Here is a 20490-nt window from a genome sequence, read left to right as displayed (position 1 = left end):
AGCAACTTACTGCAGTGTGCTAGGCCCTGGCTACTATTTTTCAGACACTGCTTGTCACTAGACAGCACCCTCGGGGAAAAGAGGAGGACAGCAGAGCAGCAGGCACTGTGACCACTCAAACTGCAGCTGAACCACACAAACAACCCCTGCCATTAGCAGTCGCCCCTATAAGGAAGAAGAAATCCAAGACCAAACCAATTCACTTAGTGAGGGATGAAGAGGAAGAAGGGCCCTCACAATGGGAGGAGGAGGCAGGGCCAGAGATAATCACCCGATCCCTATTCCGGGGTGAGCTGCAATATATGTGAAAAGATTTCAGCCACCAGTCGTGTGAACCCCTGGTGACCCCGCTGCTTCAGTGCTGGGATATCGCAGCCCACGCTGTGGAACTAGATAGAAGTGAAGCCAAGCAACTGGGATCCCTGTCCTGGGATGTGGGCATTGACGAGGGGACTGGGAAGAGGACAGGAACTCAACCTCTGGAGGCAACTCCTGCCAAGTGTGAAGGAAAGGTATCCTCCCAAGGATGATCTAATAGTGCACCCAAGCAGGTGGATCCAGTACCTGAGACAATTAGCTGTGCTGGAGGGAGTCTATAGGGATTCAAATAATGAGCAATCCCCAGTAGATCCAGATGAGGTCCAGGATATCCATGTGGCAGAAGTTTGTAAGTAGCACACCATCGTCATGCACCAGCTCATTGGCATTGATGTCAATGAAGGAAGGAGAACAAACACTGCTCCAGGTGACTACCCAACTCAGGCACTATGAAGATGTCTCCGTTCAGAGACAAATTCAGGAGAAAACACTCTGGAATGAGTCGTCGCCTCTAAAAAGAGTTCCAACAATCCCTTTACGCCAGTAGGAAATGAATACTAGTGGGTGAAAAGGAAAAAATAAAAACCAGCCATTTACTGACAAACAGAATGCCCAAAGGCACAAGAAAAAGGCAAATAAGTGCTAGATATTAAACTGTCAGACCTTACCCCCCCCCCCCCCCCACACACTGGAACAAAAACCCAAAATGCCACGGGAAGAAAAACCCACCGGCTTCCACCACGTGGTAGAAGATGGCACCGGCTTCTCTCTCAGGGAAGAACAAAAAACCAAACTGGGGATTCATGCAGCAGGTTGAGCAAACAGATGAGAACCTGGCGACTTCTCCGGTGTCGATCTTCTCTCCGCAGCAGATGAAGTAGGTGGGCCAGAGCTTCTCTCCCTGGCTTGGCCTTCCCAAGGCTTGGGGCGAGACAGAGCGGCCCCTCTCTCCTGCTGATCCCGACTGACTCCTCTCCCGCAGGTCCCATTTTCTCTGATCTCCGGCTAAACAAGCTGTCCAATTCACCTCAAAAAACTGCCGAAGGATTGCTGCTGCAGCTTCTCCAAGGCCAGGGAAGGGAAAAACTTCTTGTCTGGGCTAACAAAGCCAAGCTAGCCAAGCAAAACCCAGACCGCGCTGCACCCGCGAACGCCTGGGAAGTGAGGCTTTGAAAAAGCCCACAAAGAGCCCAAGGCTTCCCCCTGCCCCGGACCCACCTTAAAGATACAGCAACCATTGTTGGGCATAAAGCAGAGGATCAGGGAGTAGACTGTCATCATAAATCACCCCAAGAGAGAAGATCATCTTTTTTTGGTCCCTATTTATCTGTGCCTTGGCTGTGGAAAGACTGTCCAAGACTGCGGACAGATTCAAAAGAGTTGAGCAAATTAAAGAGGAAATGTCCCATGCCCCACCAGCATGGACCAGAGTCTCTGCTGTTGGGAGCAAGTGCCCCCTGCTTGAGACAGAGGGGACACACCACCAGGTAACCTGTGCTTTTTCCTGCATGGCCACAGAGAGAACATGAGGAAGTGGGATGGAAAACCCACCTCTGCCCCGGCAGCACAGGTATGAGTTGAGAGGGAGTGTTACAGTGGGGATTCTGTAACACGATGTATCAAACAAGGAGGCCCGTGGGAAAGAAACATATATGGACCGATTCTTGATAGCTGTTTCAGAGATGTTTATTTCTCCAGCTGCATGGCTGAGGATCTGCCAAGGAACTGTTCAATCACGGGACCCGAGGGTCCTTGCCCTGTGCAGGGGAACACAAAACAACCCATGGGGAACGAGGCTGACCAGGGGCAGGGAAACCCCCGTGCCTCCCCCCCAGGGCCCCTCTCCCAGGGCTACACGGCAGGGGGGAGGGACCCCGACATTTCACCCATTTATTTTTAACAAAAAGAGATTTAAAACTTAACATTGAAAACAACTGGATAAACATAACAAGAACAGTTTCAAAACAAAACAGGCCACCCTCCTGAGTCTTTAAATGTCCAAACAGATTCTCTGGAACATCTTAAGGCTGACAGAAGGGAGACAGGACTCTCCGGGTATGCTTTGGGGGGAAACTGAGGCAGGAGAGGGTTTAATTTCTTCCTTCCCCTTTTTCGTCCCCCACTCGGCATTGGAAAGGGATTTTTGGGGAAACAATTGGGAAAGGTATGGTTTTGTGAGGGAAACCATGGATGAAAAAATGGATTGGGAATACACTGGGGGTAATAGGATATAGGGTAAAAGGGAAAGGTGGGATTAGGAAAGGGAGACTGTAGGGGGGGCTTACAATGGAGATATTGTCTAACATGACTGCGATTTTTAGCATATATACTGCCTTTTACAGGAACACCATCAGGCCCAGTGACCTCTGCTGCTTGTAACCCTTTTCTACCTAGTACAATTTTGAATTCCACCACCTCTCCATCTCCCAAGCTTGGGATTCATTTTTCAGGGTTTTTTTTTTTAATAGCAGTTCTATGAACGAATATGTCTTGCTGGCTGTCACATCTCGTTATGAAACCATAATTTTGTTTAACATTATACCATTTTACTATTCCTAAAACCTCACCTACAGTGATCTTTTCCTTTTTTCAAGTGGCTGGTGTTTTCTGTCTCACTATGTTTTTTCTTTCTCTTTCGCTTTCGGTCGCTCCCATGTTGGAATTGTCGGGGCTGCTGGTGCCTGCGCGCTCTTCCCGGGGTCGCGTTCGGGGCTGCGCGGGCCGGGCCGGGCCGCGCCGCTCAGTTCTCCGTGCGTCGCCTCCTCTGGTCGCAGCTTTGCTGCCGATGCCAGGCGCTGTACCCACGTCTCGGCCGGGCCCCCGAGCGATGACTCCCCCGCGCTCTGCTCCAGCACGCGTTTTGGCCAGGCGCAGCTCTGCTCTGCTGCTGCCAGCCGCCACCCACGCGCTGCCCCTCTCAGTCGGGCGTTCCCAGGGCTCGCTCCACCACGCGCTGCGCAGGGCCGTGCGGGCTCCACTGGGTTGTGCCGCTCCCGACACCGCCACCGACACTGCGGCTCGCGTGGCTCCGCCTGCACGCAGGAATTGCCTCGCTGCTGCTCGCAGAGGGCTCGGTCCACGTGGCCGCGGTCTCACAGTCCTTTAGCCAAGCTTCCCTTCGCCAGGACACAGCTGACATTGCTCAACAGTCTCGGTAATTAAATAATATTCACGAAAATATTCTTCCATCGGCATATATTTTGACTCAAAAACTAACTGTGTCCAAACAGTGTTCCAAAAGTCTTTGGTAAGAATTAAATCCCAAGAAACATAGAAAAAGTTCTTAAACAACCATGCCAGGAAGTGTTTCAGTTCCTTTTGAGCTTGAATTAAGCTAAAATTTACAAATCGTTGTTCAAGAATCTTTTCAAGTTTAAGATAAATGTCCATATGCGGCTCTGAGAGCCAAGAGTCTTTCCACAGTTCCTCCATAGTTTAGATATGGAATAGCAAAACAAAAACAAGAAGAGGAATCCAAAGTTTCTTTACTCACACATCAGTCGCTTAGGGATCGGGGATCGTTCTGCTTGCAATTCCTCACCATTTGTTACAGTGGGGATTCTGTAACACGATGTATCAAACAAGGAGGCCTGTGGAACGGAAATATATATGGACCGATTCTTGATAGATGTTTCAGAGATGTTTATTTCTCCAGCTGCATGGCTGAGGATCTGCCAAGGAACTGTTCAATCACGGGACCCGAGGGTCCTTGCCCTGCGCAGGGAAACACAAAACAACCCATGGGGAACGAGGCTGACCAGGGGCAGGGAAACCCCCGTGCCTCCTGCCCAGGGCCCCTCTCCCAGGGCTCCATGGCAGGGGGGAGGGACCCCAACAAGAGAGAACAACCAGCATAGGAAATTCTTCAAGGATAAATGCCATTCCAGTCTCCAGTAGGGAAGTCCTCAGAGACAACAGGAGGGATGATGTTGCTTTGGTTCCTCTTGAGGGGATGTCCAGTTCACATTTTCAAGAAGTGAGCATGGAGTACTATGGCCAGAACCAGAGGGGCCCTGCCTCCAGCCAGGTGGAGGAAAGGGACAATCGGATCTACTGGACTCTGGATCCATGGCACATCAGACCCACAAGCATATACAGCTTTAGTTGACACTGCTGCACAGTGTACTCCCATTCCAACAAGATATGCAGGGGCAGAATCCAGCTCCATTTCTGGGGTGACAGGAAGATCCCAAGAGCTGACTGTACTGGAAGCTGAAGTGAGCCTGACTGGAAATGAATGGCAAAACCAGCCCGTCGTGACTGGCCCAGAGACCCCGTGTATCCTTGGCACAGATTACCTCGGGAGAGGGTATTTCAAGGACCCAAAAGGGCATTGTTGGGCTTTTGGGAGAGCTGCTGTGGAGACAGAGGAAATTAGACAGCTGAATACCTTGCCTGGTCTCTCAGAGGACCCTTCTGCAGTAGGACCGCTGAGGGTGGAAGACCAACAGGTAGCGATTGCTACCACAGCAGTGCCCTGACAGCAACACTGCACCAACCGGGACTGTGGGACCCCATCCATGGGATGAGTCGAGAACTGGAGAACCAGGGAGTGCTCAGCAGGACTTGCTCACCCTTCAATAGTCCTGTATGGCCTCTATGTCATTAATAGCACAAGTGTCCTTTACTGCTTTCCAAATACGTCTCAGAAGATGTTGTACTAGAATCTACCTCTTGTCATTATTTATAAACTGCAAAAAAGGTCACCAAGAATTAGATGATGGGCATAATTCTTATTCTATAATACAAATATATATTGTCATGATAACATACAGATTGAAGCATACAAATGCCTTCTCATCTAAAATGAGAAGACAGCCTGGAATAAATCCCAGCAAATTACATCTTTCATATTCACACAGCTGAACTTGCTGCTGCTGCTTCTAAATTTCTCTTCAGTTCAACTGCTTCTTTGCTAACTTCTGTGTTACTTCCAGACTTTGCATTTGACTGCCTTGAATGGCATTTGGCCATGGTTTCCTACATGTGGGGAGACCAGCTGCCCACGTGTTTCTGGAATGAATGTTTTCCACAGGACAAACAGTTTTGCAACACTTTACTGTGCTGAGATAACAAATAATTAAGCAGTTTCTTTATAAATATGAAGGTAGGACTTGTGGTCTTCCTTAAAGACCATTGTCTGTACTGAACTTTCAAATGATCCACGCAGTATTCCCAGAAACTTGTGTCTGTGTGCGACCCATAACAAATAGAAGTCACATTCATCCCAGTATTACCGCTCTTGTGATCTCAGCAGACCTAGAAGACCAAGTGTCTGAAGGAGACACTTCCAGTGTGGACCTGCAAGCACAGCTAACTACTCCACTTTCCTGCTCTTTTCTCCCATGGAGGCTGGAGTACTGTTTGCAAACTGAAATGGTGCTGTTGCTGCATCCCCCAGGCACTTTCCTGCTCTGTGCAAGCTTGCGTATTTCTTCCATACACGTTGTAAGCTTTGCAGTTTCAAAGATCTAATCTAATAATAGATTGGTCTACATTTGTGGCATTGCCAGAAAAAGGCATATGTTGTCAGGCAGTCAAAGTCAGCAACAGTGCTTAAGTAGAAATGTGCTTAAACACTGAGAAGGCAGAAATCCAAAATAATCCATCCAAGGTTTGGCTATTAGGAAACTAAAAATACTGTCTTCCTACATATAGGGTTTCCAGGTGTACTTAGAGAAATACTGTTTGCCTGATGTCTCAAAATTATTAAAGGGCAATTCTTTTCCTTTCTTGGCTTTGGTGTGATAATAGAAGATGCTGTTGGCATTCAGCTTATCAACATCTGGTTTAAGAGGAAAGAGAAATTACTGAAATAACTTGAATGGAAGAGGCATGTGTAGTGTAATGTGGGAGAGAGAGATGACATTGAGTTCCTTTTTTCTATCACACAAGGTTTGCAATTTCAATTTTTCATGTTTAGATTTCCTCTGGGAAAAGTATGCAGCAATGGCTTGAACAAAGTGAATGTATACCGTAAGAACTACTGCTCTTCTCTGTGCTGGTGGAAGACTTTGCTTTTAAATTCAGATGGCTCTGTGGTCCTCCTGACCTTTTACAGAACTGCACTGAGTGGGGGATTGGGCTTTGAGATGGTTTATGGAGATACAAGGTTTTGATGTGAGTTCTGAGGCAGCAATTATGGGATTTCATATGTACATATCCCTTAAATATTAGCATATTTAGATATGTGCTCAGAAACTGGCATCTGTCACAAACATACTTCTTCTGGGGTCAGTGTGTGCACACAGACACATATTACTGTTCTAGTAAAAAATTATTCCATAAATGCCATCGCAGATCAGGAAAGGTTAGGTTTTTAATATTAATGCTTTCTCCCTTAGGACCTCTAGTTTCACCCTAGTCAGCATGCATGTGACTCAGTCAGGAAGTAGTAGCAAAGAGGTTTGTTTCAGTGACTTCTCTAGGGAATTCATCCACTCTAACAAATAATTCTGCCTCCTGGGACCCACCTGAAGCAGCATTCCAGAAGTCCTTTTTGCCCAGCTTGTATTACCCCTTGCACTGGTAGCAGCCTTGTGCCATTTAGAAGTGACAGTACAAAATTGAGCTGCTGCTAATTTCCGCTTCTTTTGGCACTATTTCTGGAGAGAGTTGAGTTGGTAAATGTGGCTGTCACAGCAGCTGTTACCAATGACACAAAATAATTAAGTTGTGGTTTCTATTATGGTAGGGCCACATCTGTATTTTATAATAATATGTCTGTGCTAGGAGAGAGTGTTATGCTTGATTGTTGTGATGGATGCTTCCAGGAAAACAGGACAGGTCTCTAAAAGCAGGTTGTCTAATACTTTCCATGTACATTAAATGCTGTTGGTTACATGGCAGACCAGTAATTGAACTGCGCGTTGTTTCCACTCAGTTTTCTGATGAGGTGATGAGGAGGGCAGCATCCATCTATTTTTCTCCCTGTTGCTTTTGGAGGGAATAGCTTCTATGTTTGTTCTTTTCAGTCAGTCAAAAGAACGCTGAAACCAAGTTTACATGTGATTCTTTAATCAAGTGAATGCTTTCATTTTTTGATGTTGTACTAGTTTGGAAACAAACTAGTGGGAGACACCAAATCAGAATAACAATTTAATAGGGAAATAAAAAGAGGAAAAAAAAATAAAATATAAAGGCAGATAACACTGGGTTAAACTGACAGAGTCAGGATACAACCTGACACCTGTTAATCAGGGTGGTGGTAGCAGTCCAGTAGAATGGTGGCTGCAGTCCTCCTGGAGCAGTGATCCTGTAGAAAAAGGGTCTGCTCTTCATCAGGTCCAGTGGTGTCTATATAGCTCCTGTCCTCTGGAAATCCAGTGGAAAGGTTGTCTCAGGTGTTCAGAATCTCAGATTATATCCACGATGGGATGCTTGGTTCCTCTCCCTGGGTGGAGCATCTCACAATGGGGTAATGAGTCATGAGGCCAAGTGTTGATTAGGCTCATTAACAGAAGATGGTCTGGAGGGAGTTATCTCTGAGTCATGCAGCAGGACAATGATGGGCCATTAACAGAAAGATGGTCTGGGGGGAGGAGGCAAGGAAACACTGCCCCACCTGATTTCAACAGCTCATGAGGATGGGAATAGAATACACTGCAAGCCAGGGACAGATGTCTTGAGCCACCAGGGTGGGGTTCCAGACTTTCAGAAGTCTTGAAGATTTTTGGACACAGATGCTCAGCAGTGCTGAGAAGCCCTGGTAGTTCCTGGTTCTTGAATCCTGCTGAACTGTGCTTCATGCAGAAATTACACTGTGAACACGCGGTGAAATTTGGGGGCCTTGAGAACAATCTCTCTTTTTCTAGTATTTAAAATATTTTCTGTAGGTTGTCTCAGATAAATTGGAGAGTATTGTAGTGTAACTGAAATCCTGCTCTTTGGTTCTTGGAGACACATGCTCTTCCTGTTGCACCCAATTTAGAGGGAAAAATTTCTCCTGGGCTTAGGCAGCAAACACAGTCCACGTGCTCTGGCATTCTCCTGGAGGGGCCGGGAGCCCTGCAGGTGTTGGGGATGCTACCCAGAACTGTGCTGATGCTTTGCTGAACGTGAACATGAGTTTGCAAAATGTCATGCTAACCTTCCTGCCATTGCTGGGGACCAGCTGGATAGAAACTAGGTTTTTTCAATAGATGTTGCTGTACATATGTTGGTGTGTCAGGGAAAAAAACCTTTTCAACTATATGTGGTGTTAAGCCTTAAGGCTGAAGCTTTTTTTGTTTGTGTGTCTGCAGTGGAAGAATCCCATGTCACATTTGATTTGTATGTCCTGTTAGAGGTGACATTGTGCTAAATGCTGAACAAGCTGGGGATGCTGCGCTGCACATGACCTGTGATGTCAGAAGATGAGCATGGAGCAGAACAGAGGCCACAGGGGATTGGGCAAGGGGAAGCTCAGCCTTGTGTCAATTGGCTTGATGGCTGCTACCACTCTTCTTCACCTGGAGCACCTGAGGAAGGGGAGAGGACCAGCACAGGAAATTGGGATTCTGTCTGTTGGTGGCAAAAGCCTCTAAAGCAGCAAGAAGAGATATTGGGGCTTGGCTGAAATATTAGATGTCAAACCTTGATAAGGCAAGAAATTTCAGTGGGCAAAAAGAGAAGGCAGGTGCATACAGGAACCGTGGAAATGCTTTTGGAGGGTGCTGGAGTGAGCAGTCAGTGAGCAAGGTTTTTTCCTCTGTGTCAGTGCAACAAAGCAGGTCCTGGATGTGATGGGAAGCCTTAAGGGATATGGTAAGAAAAGTAACTAAGAACTAAGTAATAAAAATAATAAGAGTTTTACCAGCTCCATTGTGCCTGGGCAGGCAGCACAGAATGTGGGTCACACAGTATGAGTTAGCCAGAAATAAAATCTAGGTCTGTTAATGCCTCAGGCCTCTCCATAAACACCAGACTGTGACTCTTTCCTTCAGCACAGCTTGGATGGGAAAGCACCTCCATTTTAGGTGGAAGAGAAGGCTCTGCTCAGTCCAGCTGCTAATCATGTTCTCCTGCTATTTGCCTTTGCCAGGTGCAAGTTCTTCAGCCTCACAGAAACCCCTGAGGACTACACTATCATTGTGGATGAAGAGGGATTCCTAGGTAAGTGTCAGCAGGTGCCACTTTGGTATCCAGCCTGAGGGTGGATGAGGAAAACATGTCATCTCGCTGAGACTGTAAACCAAAATGTTTGTAAAACAGGTCTGTTTGCCAGTGCTGGTAGTACAGCTCTGAAAGGTGCTTTGATCACTTAAGCACACTGTCTCTGCTGCCATGCTGTGCAAGGCAATTCAGATATGGAATATGAATATATTTGAATGCTGGGAGAGGATCACACCCAAGTCTTAAAGAGTAGTTTAAGCATGCTTGAAAAAGCAAAACCATCTGCGTACGATTGCATTAAAATGAGCTGGCCTGTGTCCCCAAGCCTCCACAAGCATACCACATCTTGCATTTCCAGCTTCTATCAACCTCTCTCTTTGAAAGGAGCACTTGAAGATGAATAGTTTGCATCATCCCTACCACAAGCACAATGCTGTGGAGTTGTGAATCGGCTCCTTTGGCTCATCACCGAAAACTGTGATTTATCCCCCTTTCTTACACCCAGCTCTCCCTGTACGAAGTGTGCCATCTTTGCCTGGAGTGGCTGAAAGGGTCAAAGGTGGGTCACAGAAGGTGGTTGGTATGTGCTTGAGAGCTGCAGATTCTTGTCATTGTGCAAGTGCTGATGTAGAGAATGGTTTGGCTCTGTAGATGGAAATAGTTTGTAATAACCTTTATCATGTGTGGAGGTTTTGTTTGTAACAGTGTTATTGAGGTGGTGGAATGAGGAAGTGTTGGGCAGCTATCATTATTTTTGTTCAGTTGCTCTTTCTGTGTTTGGAATTAAAAGTCTCATTTTGAGGTCAGAGAAAATTCATTAAAATATGAAAAAAGAGGATTTTGTTCCTGAATAGGAATTAACTGTTGAGAACCTTCTTGTTACACTGTAAAATTCAATGGTTTTGTAATATCCAAACCACAAGGAGAAAATCTGAAACGACACCATCTTTATTTAGTACAGTTTTATGATCAGTAGCCTTGCTGAAGTAGGCCCTTTTCTGCTTCAGGAATACTCACAAACATGTAATAGAACAAGCTACACTTTAGTCCAGTACAGTGGTACCTGAAGATTTTAATAAATTAATCACTAGGCTGAGAATGCTAAATGGATCTTTACAGCTATATATGTTTATAATTTGGTAGTTTGGGGGTTTGATTGAAAGTCTATGCCATGTACTTTTGCTCCCAGAAGAAGAGGTGACATAGAGTTCTGCTCCCAGTGTCCCTGGTTGTATTTTTTAAAGGGGCATATGTGCAAGAATTTTACTACTATTGGTAGCACCAGCTTTTTTGTTATCAGTGGCAATTGAGGAAAATTACTTCTAATTTGGTTTTACCATAATAGTAGGATTCAGAGCCTCCCTCTAAGAGCTTCATGTTAAGCAAACGCTCACTAAAGGAGGAGAAAGTTTCTGGGTTATTTTCCAAGGGGCACAGCACGTAGCAGAGCAAGAAACCCAGAGATTCTCATTCTTAGGAGGGAGTCTGTGTCACTGAACCAGCAGGTGCCAGGGGCACCAGCTGTTCAGGTGCCCCTGAGCATGCCTGGAGCATGCTCACCTCCAGCATCATGTCTGTCTGACATCTATGGCACTCGTTTCTCTGCCCAGTTGGCATGACACAGATTTTTCAATTCGGTCACTGGTGACAAGCTGAATTGCAGCCACCCCTGTACAGTCTCCAGCAGCTACACTGCTGTTTATCTCTCTAGAAATTATGCTGGCTTGAAACAAAGGTGAGCTCAAGCAGTGGTCTTGCTCATCCGTACTGAGGGACTGTTGCACTGTGCACTATTGGTTGTGCTCAGAGCAAATCCCAGGTCTGGCATGACCACTGTCCTCAAGAAGCTGCATGTCCCACTGGTGCCCAGGTTATCTCTGTGAACCAGGCAGCGCTGCTGCAATTCAAGCAGTAGTCCTCTCTGTTTGAATCTTCTGCTACCTTGGCTCTCTCTGGCACCTGAATTTAGTGCTGATAGTCACAGTGCCCATGTACCTTCAATTGGGCCATAGTTTTGGGATATAACATCCCTGTTTTTTTCAAATACACCATGTGCAGTTGGGGTGCTAAAGCAGGGCTTTGCAGGAGAAAAGATAAACTTCCAGACAGTGCATAGGAATGAGGGAGTATGCTAAGGCCATCCTCTGCTACAGTATGGTGTGGAAGCCAGGTGCAAAACCCAACCTGGGTAGTAGTGTCACAGAGCTGCTGGCTTCATCACCTTTTCTGTGCTTTCCTTTTTAAGTGATGATCTTCTGGCAAGACCTGTATACACCACATCCTGCGAACTCTCTTACCACAGCCCCATCCTTTGGGTTTGTATCCAGCCCATGTTCTTCTTTCTGAATTGTCACCACCACATCCAAAGCTTCATCTCAGAGTTAGCCCTGTGTGCAGTTCCATCCCTGTTCCTCAATTCAGTATGGTGTAAATTTTTCATAGTCTGGAGAAGTCCAGGATCTAACATATAGTTACAGTGAAAGGACTCTGCTTCATTCCCTGCTTTCCCTCACAGTCTAGCTAAAAATGTCTCAGCAAGATAAAGTTCACTTTCCCATTGTATAGCCTGTAATCAGCACACGGGCTTGAACAGAATCAAAATCTCTGAGTTCCAGCATCCCACCTTCTTGCAAAACAGTACCAATCATGTCTGCCTCGAGTGCATCAGCTGCTTCTTGTCCTGAGTAGTGAAGTGCCAAATTCAGCTCAAGAATTACAGGGTAAATCATCACCTTTGATGAGCAGTTCAGATAGCAAGTCCAACAGTAAATGACTTTCTTTTCTTTCCAGGTAACTTTTTTTCTTGCAACACTTAACAAACTCAATGTAAATCTCTGAAGGACAGGTTTTTCTGTATGGAAAATGAGAACCTTTCTTTCTCAGGCACCTGTATGAATTATTGCTGCAGCAGCAATGAGAAGGTTGTCCTGTTAGATGGCATCTTCCATGTTAGCCAGGCTCTTTCTCCTGCACATCACAAATACCACTGATGGGAAAAGAGCAGGCCAAAGAAATACTGGCACTTTCATCAATCCTTGAGGTTAACACTTAAAACATACTGACATGCAGTAAATATTCTTAACTGTTTTGTCAAAAAATAATCCCTAGGCTTGTTTCCCTGAGACCAGCAAGGGAGTCAGGGTGGTAAAGAAGTTGTTATTTCTTCTCCCCAGAAAATGTCCACAGTGCAAAGCCGTAACCTGCTTAAGCATTCATCATGCTGAAGGGGAACAGCTACAGCCTAATTTTTTGCTTTAATTCCCTGGTGGTGAGGTGGGGATTACATTTGCACAGAACCTTGTTTGTTCCAGTGGCCATTTCTTGGGCTTTGGCCTGCTAATGAGGAAGAATTTTATTCAGCAAATAACACAGGGAACTGTGCTCAGAAAGCTCTTTTCCGGGCTGATACTGAGATGAACTAGCAGAAAGTTTGGTCATGGGCCCTCCTGCACGAAGACAAATGTCTCAGCTAGTGGGGTGCTTGAACAGCCATGTGCGGTCCTGGTATTTATCCCCCTGCTGCACAGCCAGCACTTGGCAGAAAGGTGGAGCGGCTGCTGCTCCCTGAAATACAGGAACATTTGTTTGGCTGGTTTGCCTTTTTCCCAAAAGTTTGGCTGAAAGCAGGAGCTGTTTGTGCATTTGCAGATATGCCATAATCCCTGTGGTCTCTGCATAGTCTGTTCCTTTTTCAGAGAGCAGCAAGGACAGACTCGCTGTCTCTGGGCAGCTGGATGAACAGAGCTTCTAGTGTGTGGTCTTGCTGGTCCCAGTAGTCTCTGTTCATCAAAGGTTTTAGCTTTCACACACTGAAAGGAAACACATGCCATCACACCTGGACATAGCTGTCATCTTGAAAACCCTGTTTATATGCACTGGGAACATCTGCATAAATGGAGCCTGGTACAGTCTGTCACCCAGGTGAAGCTGCTCTGAAGATGGATTATTGTAAAGCAACATGTTGCTAACATTTTCAAGGTGAGGTTACTGGCTTCCTGGCCTTGGCACTTGGTTGATGTCCCTTGCATCCAGTCTTTCATATAGGCAGTGAACTTTGAAGGTATTGAAGTAGGGAAAAAGAAATCAAGTGCTAGGGTGTCAGGGTTTGATGCTGGCTAAGCACCAGGCACCCACAAAAAAAACCTATTCACTCATTTTCCTCTGCTATAGCTAAGCAGAGGAGGAGAATTTAAAACAAAAAACTTCATGAGTTGAGATAAGGATTAGGGGAAAAACATTTTAAGGGCAAAACCGGCCCCAGCCACCACGCCGGGAAGGGCCTCGGCGGCCGCGCCACAAAAAGGCCCAGCAGCCCCCTCTGAGGGCCCGGCAGCCCCATCGCCACCCCTCAGAGGGGAAGATGAAAGAAACTTCCCGCACTTTTTCCTTTCTTAAATATGTCATCACAGAGGCGTTACCAACTTCTCTAATTGGGCTAGCAATCTGCCCTTTGTCAGAGCCTTCAGCGATGGGCTCTGTCCTGGACATAGCAGAAGTTTAGTGCAGCTTTTCCCACCCACTAAAAACCAGGCTGTGTTAAACCAACACATAGGGTCAAGGGAGGAGTGAATCACTGTGATTTTCAAATTTGTAAACATGCATATTCTAGGTTCAGGGAAATTTGGGGTGAGGGACACACATCACCTTCATGTACTCTGGTCTTCTCCTAGAACTGGCAAGCCCATTTCATGTAGATTATTGCAGTCAGCAGACCTTAGGTCCTGACTGACCTCTTCTGGATCAGAACCAGAGAGGAAAAGCCATTTCATTTCAGCATTGAAGCAGCTGTGAGAAACATCCTTCTGAGGTGCAGATCCGTGAACACAAAGCAAGACTCTTGGTCTTCTCACACTGAGGTTCATCTGCAAGATGGACGTGACAGTCCTTCCTTAAACCTTCTTTGGCTGCCTGATATGGCTAGTAACTTCTCTAAGGCCAGAAATCCATTCATTGACACATTTTCTAGAAGGAGGAGGTTCTTAATCTCAGCTCATACTTCACAGTAAATTGCCCAGTACATTAAGAATAATGGAACTATTTGAAAAATCTCAGCTAGTTAGAGTGGCAGAAAAATTTTCATTCTATTAAGAAAAGGATAAAAATAAAAAAGCCATCTTGCTGGCAGTGCTTTGTTTTGATAACCATCATCCTCAGACAACCCTGTCTGACCTTGGATTCAGGGCCATCATATACTTAGTAGCACACTGAGTTCCTATTTCAATAACATCAAAATGGTGAATTGCTTTCAGTGTCCTCTTTTCCTAAACGTAAACTTTTACTGTATATATATAAAGTGTCCTCTTTTCCTGAGAAAACAGCTTATAAATAAGTCCAAGCACAGAACCCATCTAGCTACGAGCAATCTTTAACTTTCTTTAAAGATACAGAGGGAAGCAAACTAATAGTTGCATCTGGTTTTCTGAATATTCCTTCTATAACTATTTTTTCTTTAGTTTTTAATTGACCAGTAACTAGGCCTTTGTATCTGAGGCACAGTGGCATAATTTACTTTCTGACATTTATAATGCTAGATTCCTCCCCTGGATGGCCAGGAGCACCTGTGGTTGCTAGGCAGAACATGTTTTTCTCTACTAAACCCATGTACAATAATTCTCTTCTGATCTCTGTAATGGTTAGACTATGCTTTGTCTGAGGTTTTCAGGTTTTTAAGTAATGTGGTATTAATTACCTAAATTCAAATTAAAATGTGGGGATTTGACTATTGCCTAATTAGAAATATGTGCTAGGTTGGGGAGGGTTTTCCTGCAATGCATCTCTACTGATATAGATCAATAAACATTTTGGGGGTCTGTGATTACATGGGATTTCTGCCCTCTCCCAAGAGGCAGTAGGGTTTGGTGGTTAAAACTTTTGGGGGAAGGAAGGGAAATGAGAAATATATAATATTCCAAGGTCTGCTTTGCGTCACCTGGGGAAAGGAGCACTTTATCTTCCTCTTAAAGCTTGTATGTGAGTGGGTTTGCAAATTTTGACAGCATATATTATTCCTTATGTTTGTAACCTGCCACAAAAAGTCTTCTGGTTCAGTTTCTCTGCTCACTCCTATTTAAAGAAGTACTGCATAAATAATACATATTTTTCACTGTTTCCTCCAGCAGATGGGTGTGTATTGATACCTATTTTTGTTTCACAGCTTGTGGTGAGAAAGCCAAGACTTCTCTTCCTGAACCACTTGACGGGCCATGATTTCCTCCTTAAATTTATTACATCTTGGCTGCTTCCTAGCACTTTCCAAGGTCCGATATAAATGAGCGGATAGATACCAGGGCTCATTCTTACCAACCCCTCTCATAAATGCACGACCTACAAAGCTTTTCTGACTGAAACAATGAAACAATTCACTGAAATTTTAAGTTGCTCTCTAAGATCAGGATGCAGCTCAACAAAAAAGTAGCAGCCCTCCTTATATTTTTTCCCTAGAGAGCATTTGACCATCTGCTTGTTCTTCCACTGGTGCATTTCTGGTTTTTTCTGAAGGGTGGGCTTTAGGGGAAAGGGTGGCTTGCCTTGTTTGTACTGAAGCTGGCTGTAGTCTGCCAGCTGTGAGGAGATGCCAGGGTGCTAAATGTGCAAGGAAGGGCCAAGGCTGAACACATGCTCTAAGACCTTTTGAAGCATTTATATGTTGCAAGTGCAGGTAAGACTGTGATTTGTCATCTTTCCCTACTTTTTAAGTGAATTTTATATGGAGCACCCTGTGAGAGATGGGTAAGTGCTGTTGCCCCCTGTCATAGGCTGAGAAGTGAAGCACAAGGAAAGCTGAGGAATCAATGATACAAGCAGCAAAATGAGTCCCTTTTCCTATGGCTAAAAACATTCAACCATCAGTTCCCAATCTTTGCTAGCTGTGAATCTACTTTAGGTTTAAGCCATACTTTTCTCAAGTTCATAATGTGAACAAGGAAGTGGATTTCCTCCACCTTGGCATCTCATAAATGCTATGACCTCAGTCTAGAAATGGAATCTTCAGTAACCCATGAAAAAAACCAGTCTGTCATCATCTGCAAACAGAGAAAACATCTCTTTCGTGGTAATTGTTGCAAAATGCCAGTGCGCAGCACTCCCCAGGGCTGGTCTTTGAGCAGGTTTGCCAGATGGTCTCATGAGTGCAGGAGATGAAAATTTCTTTTCCTGACAGGCTTGGAGGATTGTCCTGATCAAGTGAGATTGGAAAGCCAAACAAACTTAAATGCTGTCTGTACCCAGACAGAGACTCTCAGGCAGAGGTTGCAGGTTTTGTGCCCAAAAACTTCATCAACTTTATTTTTTCCTGATGCCAGTGATCAGTCTTTTCCAGCTTTCCAGTACAAAGTCTCCAGAACTAATGATGGATCAAGGGTAACTCATAATCCCAGTGCAATGTGTCTAGTTGTTTGGTTTTCACTAGAATCAGTTGAAATCCTTCTATCTGACTCTAGAATGCAGACTGGTGCACGTGCATGACTCCAAACTAACAGTTCTCTTCGGGAGAATTTGCTTGATGCTTTGATGTAATTCTTGTGCAGTTAAAGGGGGGATGATTTTACTTTGCATGCAGTATTAAGCTGATGGTGACACACTGGCCAACCATCATCTTCTTCAGGCTTTTGGCCTAACAGTCACAGTCATCTTGGGTTTGTGGAAGGGCTTCTCCATGGGCAAGTAAGCCTTTCTCAAGTGAGCAGCTTTGCTATTGCAATTGCAAGGTGAAGACACAGGGAACCAGAGCACCATGGTGAAGTTCATAGGTCTGCTGCAGGCTTTTCTGTTTGACCTTGGACAAGTCTCTCACTGTGTTTCAGTTTCCTCATCTGATAAACAGGGATAATCCAATTAAATCACCTCATAACAGGCCTTGTAAAGATTAATTAGTAAATGTGGAAATGCTTTGATAATGTAACAGGCAAGGGCCATTATAAATAACAATAATTGAGGTAGTTTCTGTCCCTCAGGATTCCCTATTACAATGGGTGCACTTTCAGCCTACAGAAAAATCAGGTCTGTAGTGGAACAGATTGGAGATTATGGTGGGAAAAAATACCCTTTATGGGAAAAGTTACACAATCTTTTAAAAATACCATATTTTAGCATTTAATCTTGCACAGGATTAAGATTCACAACATCAAGGTTACAGTCATACAGTTAGGAAGTTAGTGGCTCCATCTTCAAGTCTTGTTTGAAATGTAATTATTTGCTCTACTCTGTCAGTTCAGTGAAATCTTGTCTGAAATACTGTCTTTTCAAAAAAAAAAAAAAAAAGAAAATACCATTTTTGCTGTTTTGGTTGAAAATGCAGAAGGAATTGTAAACCTGAGTCCAACTGCATTGGTTCTTCTTTTGTTATTCTTTTATTTCTGTGGGTGTGGCTTTTCAGTGGAACACGCTACCTGCGTCCCCTTGCTGGCAGTAACCAGAGCCAGCAACATTGCCTTCGACTGTCTGGGCTAGGTCCTCTCCACCCCTGGCTTGCAGAATGTTGGGGTTTTAGTTTAGTCCTAGTTTTTTTCTGTTAAAGGAATTTCCCCCCCATACATGTTGGTAGGGGAACAAATCGCTGAGTACTTCAGGAAAACAAAGGACTTGGCTGCTCTTTTGTTTCACCTGGGGGCTGTGAGCAGTTGGTCTTGGCGTTCAGAGAGAGAGAAGCTGCTTGTTCTTTTTCGGCCGTTTTTCCTTCTGCAGAGAAAGACCCCAGGATCCCCAGCCCACCTTCCCTGCCCTGCTGGGAGCCGGGCTGTGACCGCCCTGCCCCGCCGCTGCTTCGAGCCTTCGCTGCGTTGTAGCCGTGCTCGCCCTGCCTGCCCAGACCTCCGGGGGGTTCTCCGTTGGGATACACCTCGTCTGCCACCCGGGATTTGTGCTCGTCCCTGCTGTTCCAGCCTGCTGTTCCCGAGGGTCCGGCCGGACACCGGGCTCGGCTGCCCAGGGGTTTGTGAGGCCTTTGTTCCATCCCTTCCCGGATCCCAGGGCACCGGTGCCGCGTGCTCCCCGAGCTCGCTCCGGAGCGCCCCCTGCAGGCGCGGGGGAACCATCGCACCTGCCCTGCTCACCGGGAGCCGCCAGCGCCCCTGCCGGCTGCGAGCGGAACTGCACCCGAGGGGAAAGGGCCTGACAGCCGAGAAGGCTGGCACTGGGTTTGTGTTTGCTGTTACTGCCAGAGTTATTGCTGTTTGTTCGACTGGTTAGACACATATAGATATATCATAGTAAAGAACTGTTATTCCTATTTCCCACATCTTTGCCTAAAAGCCCCTGGATTTCAAAATTATAGTAACTCACAGGGAATGGGGTTGCATCTGCCATTCCAAGGGAGGCTTCTGCCTTCCTTAGCAGACAGACACCTGTCTTTCAAACCAAGACACAGAGTCTGTGAGGAAAGCCTTTGCCAGGAGTTTTTGAAACACAGGGAAAGTTTTGTCAGGAAGTGGGAAATCCGCTGATTTCCGCAGTTCCTGTTACTGGACTATCGGAGACAAAATCCTCAGTTCTTTTGGGCTGTAGCTGCCATTTGCTCGTGAAGCAGGGTGAAGAGAGGCTGGCCATGGCAGTGCTTTCCTGGCTGGGAGCAAAAAGCCATGGATGACAGATTGGGAAGGACCTAGCTCTTGATCATAGCACAGAGAGGGCATCAAGGTCCCTACACTCAAGAAGCAATCCTACTCAGGACAGATGCACCCACAGCCATGCTTTGAACACATCTTGAGCCAAACTTTTAATCTTCATTGCTTGTCAATAAAGAAAAAAGCCAATTTCTGCTCCCTTCTTCATTTTCATGAGAAAATGTGAGCTTTTGGAGATTGGATCTGGTTTTAATTTTCCAGGTTTGCGTATTATTAGTGGTGTGCTATCCTGTGAAGAGGAAGAAAAAGAGTAGCCTGATTTCCTGGGAACTGACCAGAGCCTAAACTGGATTTGTATTCCCAACCCAGCTCTCCAGTGAGAGTGGACATAATGATTATTTTTGGAATCTACCATACTATGTTCCACGTTTTTAGCCAAACATAATAATGATACTTTGTTTTTGGAGTGTATTCATACTTCCTCTCTTACGAGACCTCTGTGAGGTAAGAATTATTTCCTCCCACATATGAGGAAACTGGTAAAAAGGAGACCAAATTATTTGTTTCAGGTCACATACATACTTTGTGGGACAAATCAGATTTTGCCTTAACTTGGAAGCCCAAACTGGCATCTGCTTATCTGCACTTCAAAATCAGACCTTATTTACCAGTGTATTGCAATAACCTGAATATCAGTTCTAAGACACTACTGTAAAACTGTAGTTTCCTCATGATCCTCCAGGTAGTCGGTAGCGAGTCCATCATCCCTCTGTGTCCATGGCCAGGTGGGAGTTGTGCTCATATATTACAACAGCTTTTGTATATCGACTTGACTTTCCTGTGCAATACCTTCTGTTGCTGGGTCAGTGTCTGGCCTGGCAAGAACTTTGTCTCTTTCTCTTAGACTTTGGCAATAGTCTGAGGTTTTTGTTTCTTGCAACGGAAATCAGAAGTAGAAAGCTAAGAAAGGAGGCTATCAGAAACGGATTTTCCAAGTGGACATTTTTGTGCATTTCACAGACTGCACCAATCTCATTGGAAATGCACTTCTCCTTTTTGTTTAATTCTTGAAAAGTCAGTGTAAAAGTATAACCAGCTTAGTTTTTAGATTGCTGACAAAGTTACAAGGATTGCAAGAGGAGAAGTAGTTGAAAATGAGATGAAAGCAGAGATTTCTGTATAAACATTTCCTTTTATCAGTCCTTGATTGCTCTCTTAGTAGACACTTGCAATGGAGCTCTTTCCTCAGGAGGTGCTGCTGCTTTTAAATGGTGAGAGGGCAGCCTTCTGATATATGGATTTGCAAGTTCAGCATCAGTCCCTCAAGAAGGACCAGTGTTTGTTATCCTATAGCCTGATTGAAAACAATAGTTGCATGCCCTAGTTAGATGTTGAGTCTCTTGGAAAGCAGAGGGGATACTTGTCAGACTCAGGATTTCAGAGCTGGACTATGTGTTTGTACAGCTTTATTTAATTCCAAGTTACCTTTGGGTTATTTAATTTCCTGACAGCTGCAAAA

At 45.2% G+C, this 20490-nt stretch overlaps 1 protein-coding gene across 5 annotated transcripts in view; it reads left to right on the top strand.

Moving 5' to 3' along the window:
- CASTOR2 (cytosolic arginine sensor for mTORC1 subunit 2) overlaps window positions 1-20490 on the top strand; it is a 143769-nt gene that overhangs the window by 65149 nt on the left and 58130 nt on the right. For all 5 annotated transcript variants that reach the window (XM_032130075.1, XM_032130073.1, XM_032130076.1 and 2 more), the window contains exon 2: window positions 9341-9411. Coding sequence is in view for 1 of the 5 variants with exons in the window: in XM_032130071.1 (XP_031985962.1) it covers window positions 9341-9411 (71 nt within the window). In the remaining 4 variants the exon portion in view is untranslated. The remainder of the gene's footprint in view (window positions 1-9340; window positions 9412-20490) is intronic.

The sequence above is a fragment of the Corvus moneduloides genome, chromosome 20 (assembly GCF_009650955.1).
Source record: "Corvus moneduloides isolate bCorMon1 chromosome 20, bCorMon1.pri, whole genome shotgun sequence".
Classification (NCBI taxonomy): domain Eukaryota; kingdom Metazoa; phylum Chordata; class Aves; order Passeriformes; family Corvidae; genus Corvus; species Corvus moneduloides.
This window is presented reverse-complemented; position numbering and strand designations above follow the sequence as displayed.